The sequence below is a fragment of the Corvus brachyrhynchos genome, unplaced genomic scaffold, assembly GCF_000691975.1.
Source record: "Corvus brachyrhynchos isolate BGI_N302 unplaced genomic scaffold, ASM69197v1 scaffold80, whole genome shotgun sequence".
NCBI classification, from domain to species: Eukaryota; Metazoa; Chordata; class Aves; order Passeriformes; family Corvidae; genus Corvus; species Corvus brachyrhynchos.
The window spans coordinates 6,934,954-6,945,525 of record NW_008236769.1 but is presented as its reverse complement, the minus strand read 5'-3'; the positions used below and the strand labels follow the sequence as shown (position 1 = coordinate 6,945,525).

General features: G+C 38.6%; 1 protein-coding gene across 1 annotated transcript in view; it reads right to left on the bottom strand.

The window, feature by feature from the left end:
* Positions 1 to 6,056: 6,056 nt before the first annotated feature.
* SLC2A9 (solute carrier family 2 member 9) overlaps positions 6,057 to 10,572 on the bottom strand; it is an 82,591-nt gene continuing 78,075 nt past the window's right edge. The window contains exon 12 of the mRNA XM_008645139.2: positions 6,057 to 7,695. Within this exon, the coding sequence (XP_008643361.1) occupies positions 7,438 to 7,695 (258 nt within the window). The 3' untranslated portion in view covers positions 6,057 to 7,437. The remainder of the gene's footprint in view (positions 7,696 to 10,572) is intronic.

The window sequence follows — 10,572 nt, the reverse complement described above, 5'->3', positions numbered from 1 at the left end:
ACTTCTACCAAGTAACAGCTGTGAAAAACTGAGTTAATAAAATGTAGCAAAGCTTTTAAAAGAACTAAAACATTCAGCACACAATTTCCTAATGGTTATTGCTAGGCACATGTTTCAAATTTAAACTGAACACTCCCTTGTATGGAAACAATTTAGAGTTTGGGGTTTGGGGTTTTTTTTTTTGAAACAATGTGAGACCTATATGCTAATTTGCTTAAATTTATTTTGAGGCATCAAAGGAGAACATCAAAACTCTTTTCATCCAACTAGAGAACAATTTGTTTTGAAGACCCCCAAGAAGCAGATGTATTAGCATAGTGCTCAGGCTGGGCCAAGCTAAATATACTCTGCCAGGATCTAGTGATGCATTTTGTACACCAGAATCTCTCAGCCTTTCAGTGGGGAGGTCTCATTGCCATCCCTCCCGTCTTTTCCCTCCTGTGTCCCCGCCTTCCTCAAGTCTTATTTATTTATGCATTTATTCATGTATTTATTTATTGGGTAGTGCTGGAGTTTCCCCACTTCTATTTGACTCTGGGTCAGGAAATAGTGCTCACTGCAACTTGTAAGAATTGTGAGAGCATGTCTGAGCAATGATCCAGAAAAACATCAGCTTGTGTCCACAATTTATCTGTACATCTCAAAAGAAGGTGAAAGTGTGATCTAATGGCCAGCTCCTTAGAGAAATTTCTTAGCTCTTATTAGCTATAGCTTTTATTTCTGGTGCCTAACCTAAATATGAAAGTTATCACAAATTTAAATATCTATTCCTATAAAAATTAATTAATTTTAATTTGTGCTAATGAAATATACAGCTTTGGTTATGCATTTCTGAACTTTTCTATTACCTTTAAATTAATTTTTAATTGCTGATTGAATAGGTGTCATGTACTGAAAAATAAGCCATCTGTCTTGCATCCTGTTTTTCTTGGCCATGTTTAAGTTTTCTAATAGAATATCAGTTAAGAATAATTTGTAATATTAGATTTTTTTTGTGATGTCCACTGTTATCTCTTTGGCCTTTTGTTTTCTTTGATTATTATTGCAAAATGGGCAGTGCTTTTACTGTTGTCTCAGAGTGACACCTCAGATGCCTGCTTATGTTTTAGACTAATTAAATCAACAGCAGCAATGTCTAAACGACTCGGATGATTTCTCAGACACAGATTTCATCTGTCAGCAGCTGCTCAGTCACAAACTCTGAGTTTCTTCCACCTTCCTTGTGGTTTCATTGCTCATGGCCTCTCTAAAGCCTATAAAAGAAGTTTAAAAGTGCAGCTGTACCAGTCTGCAAGAGAGCCGTGGTTGGATAGTGCCACACTTTCATCCCACCGAGAGGTGACCCCCCCTCCTTTCTGCCTCTTGAGACTCTTTCACTTCTCAGTCGATGAAAATGCTGTTTCTAAAGATGTGCTGGCACACCTCATCCTGGAGCATGCCAGCACAAGAGGCAAAGCACAGTCCATGTCAGGGGAAGGTGGGGATAGACAAGGGAAGAGAAGACAATGAGACCTCCCCACTGAAAGGCTGAGAGATTCTGGTGTACAAAATGCATCACTAGATCCTGGCAGAGTATATTTAGCTTGGCCCAGCCTGAGCACTATGCTAATACATCTGCTTCTTGGGGGTCTTCAAAACAAATTGTTCTCTAGTTGGATGAAAAGAGTTTTGATGTTCTCCTTTGATGCCTCAAAATAAATTTAAGCAAATTAGCAGAGCAGTCTCTACCTAGCAGTTTAGAAAAGTGGAAAATGAAAAGTCTAAGGCCAAAGGAGACAGCCTTGCAAGATAACTTTTCCAAACCTAAAATGATGCAAACTTTAGCTAAGTTTGTTAATGCAGGTGTTTGAATCCCAGTGTGTCTGACCTGTCCAATTCACAACTTGATATAATACCCAAATGGTCCAATTTATTTTATGTATAAGAATTAAAGGTGCTGAACTTTTTCCATGGGATAGCATAAAAGTCACTTTATATATACACATATGCATATACGTAGACAGTAGAGTTTAATTCAAAGAGATGAAATTATATGAAATTTGGGTTTAAGGGATTAACTCTTGAATTCATCTTTGAAAATGTCAGTCTGTAGAGAAAATTGTATTTATCACTTATGTAATCTTTGGCATGTTTGCTTTTCCTAAGTGACTATTGCTTTCTGATTTTCAAATGTGAACTGTAAAAATTTTTATGTAATTAGGTGGAACAAATCAGAAAAAAAAGATGGAACAAATGTAGAGGTGAGCATTGTATTTAGCTTTACTGACTTTTTTAACTGAGAGGACCAAGAGAAAATGAAACAAAAATCAATGTCCCTGAATGGAGCTTACACAGCAGCAGACAAATTATCTCCTATATTTGCAAGATCATGCTCCTAATGGATTGTGTTTCAAGGGTCTGACAGAGTTGTATTTGGGTTTTTACATTTGGGAAAAATCTTAACACAACCAACAACTCTCGCAGTCTCATTCTTGGTACTCTGCTTTGGTGTATGAGCCAGACTGCTAATGTTCTCTTAAAAGAAACTCCGACAAATCTTCAGCCAACCAACCAGCCCACCCCCTGCTCCCAAACTCAGAAGAAAAGCATCAGATCAGTGCTTTTGCAGCATCTGAATAATACCATTATTTTCCTAGACTGATAAAATAAGCCACTGGTTTACTATCTAAAGAAGATAAAAATGTGCTGGGTTTCCCAAGCTTAGAATTCCTGTGTGCATACCATGTCTTCTTGGGTACATTTATACCACTGGAGAAGATTCGTGTTGAATTCACTACTCCTGTGTAAATGTCTCCTGAAAGCTCTTCTTCTGTACCTTTTTTTTTTTAAACTCGAAATGTAAACTTAAAAGAGTTTAACTGTAGTGAAGCTTTAGGAGGAACATCTCAAGAAACAGCTCGATTATCCACTGCCTGTGTTTCTCTTAGGTCATGGAAAAAGCAGAGTTAATGCAGCTTAGCCTGCAAGGAAGAGGGCTCTAGTGACTCAGGTTATGCATGATTGCTTACTGAGCTGTGATAACTTGATTAGGAGTCCAAGTACCAAGTGTTTGCCATGAAATTCACCTTTCCACAGAGCTCACTTTCAATTAAAATCACTTGCAAAGAGAATTAAGTATGGACTCAAACCTGAATGTTTCAACTGCTTGAATATTTACATTAACAAACCTGCTGCAGTTTGGGTCTATGTATTTCAGGCTTTTAGATCTGAACTCTGTTTACTTAAGTTAGACTGAAAGAAAATGTCCACAGGCGTTTCCTAAGAATGCTTTTCTTGGATTTGTTCTTCCTGCTGTGTGAGGTGATGTGAGCTCCAATAGTTTATATGGTGATGTCTGTAAGGAAAAGCACATAAAAATAGTCAAATGAAAGAAAGCAAATTTCAGCATTGGTATTGGAGTGGATATTCTTTACTTTTTAAAAACAACTTTACTCTGAAGATGAAAACTATCCCATATGGATTATTACTCATATCTTCCCCCACTAGAAAGCAGATACTTGTGGAGTGAAAATTGGCTTCAAAACCTGAAGTAGGAAATTCAACATTTTTGCATATCCTTGTAGCAGAAATAGTCACTTGACTGAATTTCTCATCAGAAAGTAGAACTGTAGCAACTCAAACTCATCCTTTTCAAATGACAATTTTCTGCAAAAAACCTCACCAGTTTCAACAATTCTCATTAACAGTTATTACTACCACTATCCAGTTTTAATAATTTTCCTCACACCGTTAGCTGTGTTTTTATTTCTAAAGCCCAGTATAAACATATAAAAGCATGAAGTGTGGAATCTAATTTGAGAATCAAAATATAAATAATGCTTAAAAATGTATACAATTTCAGGCACCATTTTCTTCCCATAACTCCCTACCACCCAACTGCAGAGTTCACAATGACTTGGGCCATCCAGATGTAGGATTGAACAGTCTTGTGCTGGGGCATGCAAAACCCCAGGGAACTGAAACATGCAGGTGTGGAGGTTCAGATTTACCCAAAACAAAACCCACATCATTTAAATTTTATTCCAAAGGTTTATTCTGCAATCACTGTGCACAGACATAGTTGATCACACAGACTTATGGTACCCGTACAAACACCACCTCACAGTACCTCACCCCCATGTCAGACAGGAAAAGGGAATGTGGCACCACACAACACTTGCTGACAAACACACAAGCTGTAGACAATTTGATACACTCAAAAAGAAAAACAAAATGACAAATTTGGGATATCTTCCATTTTGTCCTCTCATGGCTGGAGAAACTATAGCAGCGTAACAATGGAAAAAACTTTATGGAACAACTTCAAGAACAACACAAAACTCTCATTAGGGTCAGAGATGACAAAGTTAATGAAGTACTGGCACGTCTGAAACTCCCACAGCCCAAGGCAGAGGACACTTCCCTGGCCAGTGAACAAAGCACTAGCTTGGCCTGAAATTGCTTTTAACATGGATGGCAACAAAAATCTGGTGAGATGTGGAACCCCTGTCCCACAACATACCCAGTCTCTAGCAGCTCTTGGCAGCCACACAGAAAGTGTGTGCCCATCTCAGGTAGGACAAGAGGTGGGAAATGAGATTGCAGAAGTGAAAACATGGCCCCTTGCTGTTAATGCTGTACAAGCCCCCTGAGCTGTGATAGGAAATTCTATCAAGACACCTTTACCTATGCATTCAGAGCCCGGCTCCAAATGCAACTGTAGGCAGCTGTAAGATGATTTTATTTTGTTGCAGAAGTCCTAACTTCTGATACAAATGCTTTATTAGGTCAGCATGATGTTTAATCGAAGTTATTCAATGGTAACATTTTCAACACTGTCAATAATGTACATTAATGAAAAGCACTAAATGCTGAATTCTTCTCATTCTAATAATATTGGTTTCCAATCTTGTCACCTTGGCTCAAAGCAGATCTCATCATACCATGTTAGTAGCCCTGAATACAAAGTAAGGTAATTCCCAGTCTGAATGAAGGGGTCTGAATTTGCCAGTCTTGCCCCGCAGGCAAAAAAGAAGAAATTTTTCTTAAAATTTTCTGGAGGGCTGGCATTCACACTCATGGTTTACATAGCCAATCACTCAGCAAGCCTCATGTAACACATGGAGTAGGGAACTAAAGGCACTGAAAGGTAATATTTTCATTTACTACATATATAATTTTACAAGTAATCACTTATTAAAATAGCATTTTTTCTTCAGTTTTCTCCACAGTATTTGATTAGCTTCCATTTATGACTGGCTGTTGGTGCAATCCTGCTTCACTCTCTTTCTTAATAGTAGCACCAAACCCATAAATTTTAATTTTTCATTCTTAATTCTCTTTCTCATATATATTTCATTTTCCTACTGCTGTACTCTATCTCAGTAAAAAAAGCATAAATTCTAGCATAAAAGCACCCATCAATTTTTTGTCTATTACCTAGTAGTGAAATTGCTCTATTAGGTCAGCTTACAATAGCTGCAGTAAATATGCCACATACAAATAAATCACAGTATAAAACCATATACATAAATTAGTAGTAACAGCTGAACATTCGGATCTCTGATTTTAATTTACAGTGTAATTTACAGTGTAGAACAAAACAAAAACCAGCTTATCACTTGGAGAAATACAAACACCCCCCCTGCCCAGATACTGGAAAATAATTATCCATTGTGTGTGTATATATATGAATACAAATCACAGAATTAAGGATAGCCTGGATTGGAAGGCACCTTAAAGTTCATCTTGTTCCAATCCCCTACCATCGGCAAGGACACCTTCCAGTAGACCAGGTTGCTCAAAGTCCTATCCAATCTGGACTTGAACAATTCCAGGGATGGGGCAGCCACAGCTTCTCTGGGCAACCTGTTTCTGTGCCTCAGCACCCTCACAGTAAAAAATTTCTTCCTAATATCCAATCTCTATCTACCCTCTTTCACCTTAAAGCCACTAATATTAAGCCATTGAATATTAATATATATCTATCCTTGGAATAGATATATTCACATATGCATACATATATGAATATGTATGTAAATTTTCTCACAAGAAATGCTCCAAATGCATGAATTTCTAGATCAGTAAACACAACTTGTGGAAGCAGTTGACTCTACCTACATGCTGCACTTTCTTCTTGTGTCTTTCTCCTAACTGAGAGCAGCTCTAAGCTTACTGATTTTCTTATAAAACAGATATTTAGCTTAAAAGTTCTTATTACCCCTCAGCATCCAGGTACCCAGAGGGATCAAGAAAAACTGTTATGAAAATTACAAACTGTAAAGATGATGTTCATTAAGAAAAAAAATCCCATGAATTGTTCGCTGAACCACTGAGAGCCTGCTGAGTCTTCCTCTCAAGAAATCAAACAGTTTTATAAAGCTTTGGACAGCTTAGAAACTTATTAATGTGAACTAGGCCTGGTGCTTCAGAATCTAATGCCAAAATAAAAATTAATGTTTAAGCAAGAAATAGGCACCCAAATTCCTATGCAGAGATCTGAGAGTTAAGAACTAACAGTTATCAGGTCTCGGGGAAATTTGGGCTCTTAAGACTTGTTTTAAAAGGAATTTGAAAAGAAAAGCAATAAACAAACAAACAAACAAATTTAAAAAATCCCAGCCCTTGGAACACTTAATTGTTTGAATTTTTATTTTAATAGTATACCCTACATATACCATCAGAGTTCTCTCATTTCAACATGAGGTTTAGTTTTCTTTTCATATGAAAGCTTCTAAGTTCATTCTTAAAAAATAAAATTATATTAATATATATCTCCAGAGAAATGCAGTGCCAGCATACCCAGAAGCTAGAGACAGCTCTATTACTAGTGAGTCAGGATTTGCAAGTGAGACAAGGAAACTCATCAGGACCCAGAGCTGACCGTTTGTGGGAAGGTGGGAGATATCCAAACAGTGCAACTGAAAGCCAGAATAGCTGGAAAGGGAATCGGAGGTCAGGGGAGAGTCATCTCAGTTCTCATGGGCAGCTTAAAGGACATCTTGGGAAATGTGGAGAAATACATTCTGGTGCCATTTGAGGTTTGCTTCTCAGCACACCCCCACTGTGATCTCTTCCCTTTTCCCTGCCTCCTCCTCCTCATGGAGAGAGGATGGACACCTCCCTGTGAGCACATAGGGGTGCTTAGCCAGCTGCTACTCACAACCACGGCTCCTCACTGCTACTTCACTTCTCTAAGTCTATATTCCCCACCCCATTCACCACAGCACATGCTTCACAGGTGCCAAGGAAACTCCATCTCATCTATTTTAGCAGTTGCCACTCCTCCCGCCCCTCATTGTCTCAACCATTACCCCAGTTGCTCATGAGTTCACCCATATTCACTTAGAACATTTTCAAGAGGGAAGCAGTTCATGATGTCATAAAATATACATGTTGTGAGCTGTTATAAATGAAAAGAGCACGTTTTCCCCCATCCCCTGAAAGAGCATCCTGGGTTTACACAAACCCTTTTTTGGTTTCCCCATTGTCGACTGAAGAGGTGAAGTTTGAGTCTTGCTCTACACTTGATTTCTTCTCCCCCGGGTAGTGCTTCATCTCTTGCATTTCTAAAGTTACTTTATTCCTTTTGGCAAATGCTTGGCTGATCTCATGAAATGTCTTATTTTTTGTTTCAGGCAGGACAAAAAACAGGTAGGTTGCTCCTGCAAAGCAGATGCCAGCAAACACTAGGAAGCAGTAGGTCTGTAAACCAGCCTGTGAATAGAAAACAGAGGAGATGGTCATTTATAAAAGAGAAAAAAATCAGAAGAAAGGCAGGAATTGTTTGAAAGAAAAAACAGCGTGTATGGAGCAATTTTTAACCAAGTACAGTACATGCTGGCACTCATTGCTAGTCAGAGTGATGAGAAGTTCATAAAAATGCATGAATTTTGGTTCTTCCAACACTGCCTGTGGCCTGTCGACAGCAAAGCAGGTTCCTGGCAAAGGGGCAGACCTGCAGTCTGGGCAGTGCTGGAGACACCAGACTGAGCTGAGGCAGCTCGGGGAGAGCAGGTGGCAGCAGGGCTCCTGCACTGTGCTGACTGAGCCTGGCACTGCCCGGGGTTTCTGGAAACCAGGCAGATGTTTCACTGGGCTGTTCTACCCACCAGCTCCCAGCTCCAAGGTACAGAAACTGAGGCATGCTTTAGCAGTGCTGTACACCTCTACACAACCCATGGAAAAACTGCCATAGCCAGGGGTGCCTTCATCACAGCAGTTAGAGTCTTTGAGATTTACAAAATAAATGAGGAAAAAACCCAAATGGCACACATTTGTTATCACTCATATGGTTATGGGAGTTCACAGCAGGAGAAAAAAATCCATAATATGCATTTCTTTTCATGCTAGAAAATGTAAGAGTTAGTTAAGGGAATGCAAAATACAGACCATACTTGAATGTTATGGATTTTACTTCACTGCAAATATAAAGAGAGTATATTTAAAGAAGTTTGTTTATAAATTGATTAAAAAGGCTCCAGCCAGCCAGCAGGAGCTGTACTTCACTGAAACGTAAGTATTTCTTGCCTGGTGATTGTTAGATAATTTTACAGCTATTGGTTACCTTTCAACAGTACAGTTGTGAAAAACCATTTGATAATTACAATATTGCCATCTGCGCTTTTATAGAACTTTGAAGAGCTTTGACATTATGGCTCCAGGCAAGCCACTTGGAACCTTTGAGGAAACCTCCCTTCCTCCTCTATTGATTTACACTCTCAAACATCCAATGAACCCAAATTTTTGGACTTTCTTTTATTAACAAGGCTAAATTAAACCAGAAAGTGTATTTCCAACTCCAAAAATAAGGCGACCTTTCTGTGGTGCCTTGTGTGAAGTCATGAACAGCAAACCCAAGGAGAGCCAGACTCCTCACACACCACCTTAGGTGCTGCAAGGCTGAGGTTACCCCTGGGAAAACCACTCAGGGCAGAGGAAGCAGACCTGCCTTCCTAAACATACATATTTATAGATGCCATTAAGGGTATGTAACTGAAGTAAGACAGAACCAGACAATGCTGCAACCCTGATTTTGCACATTTTTGTAGTACACTCTCATCATCGTTAGTCACACCAGTCCTACACTGCAGGCTGGTTTAAGTCCCTGCTTTGAGTGCTCAAGGTGTATGCAATTCCTAGAACTATTTTTATGTTTCACTTGGTCATTATACATCATGCATGGTGTGCAAGAAGAACATCAATTCCTGTGTGGAACAAGAAAGAAAAAATGGAAAAAACCCTTTCCTGCAGCTGCTTTTTAATACCATGGCTGACTGCCAGCCTGCCTATTTACAATGTTCTCTGTTTCTGAGGATAATTCATTACCTAGTTCAGTGCTTCAAATCCTGCCTGTAATAGGAAAAGCTGGCAAGTGCATTCTCTAATATTGTTGATGGACTCCAGAGATCACCAGTGTTTTTTCATTAAATCCTAGAAGCATGAAGTCCTGAGCAACCTGACAATCATAAGTCAAACATCATGGGTGATGCGGGGGGGGAAATATTCCGGTGTGGAACAGATAGAACTTCCAAGCTTATACAGAGGCAGAAACCAGCAGATATAGTAGACAGGAGAATATAATTTTGCAATGCCTCATAAATCATCCTGTCATGCTAAGAATTTAAATTTTACATCTGGATCTTCTGCATTTGTAATTGTTGTTCAGCTGAATGGCAGAGTTTCAATCCAGAATAATGTTTTTAATTTTTTTTTTAAATTTTACTGAATTAAATACTCTCCAGGATGAAAAAGAACCATTAATGCTTCATATGAATAAACCTGGCAACCAAATGTAGTATGTTACCTGCATTTCTTGGTGGTGCAGCCACAACTTTGTCCCACCTTTCTTATTCCTCTTTATTTCTTTGCTATCCATGAGCTAAATAAATTAGTGCTTATTATCTTTGACTCTGTAAACCTGTTCTAATTGAACTAAACACTCATGAGTGCATGTTTTATTTGCAATTATTTTACATAATGTTTTTTATATTTATTGTTAATAATCGTACTCTTCTTAATTTCTGCAATCCCTTAAGAAGTAGCCCTCAAGGACCTTCAACTGAAGTTTCAGAGAGAATAAACTAAAAATTAAATTTTTTTATAAATCCTACAAGTGGGTTTTGTAGGGCTTATACAAGGCTGCACTTGTGTCCTGCAGGATTTGTCCCACAGGCCCATAATTCCCCAATAGGAACACTTCAGGGTGACCACAAAAAGCCCTTTTGTCTCCAGCCATTCTTCAGTCATAATATTTCCTTAAAGCTGGTTATTATTTTACACTCACGGGGAAGAAAACCACTCATTCATAAACCTTTTGTAACTCATCCAGAGCTCAATTCATATCACCCAAACTTGCATTTGGCACTGAAGAACATCACATGTTAATTAAATTACTCATTATAAGCATGAAACCTTCTACCTGCACTGTACACTGATAAAGGATGTAGGACAGAAATACAGGATAAAGGGGGAGGAAAATGTTAAGTCACAAATCCCAACTCAATAAAAACCTTTAGTGGGACATGGGTGGGGTACAGTTCAGCCTAGATGTTTAAATAATTTTTATCTGTTTCTGATGTCTTTTGAGTTGCC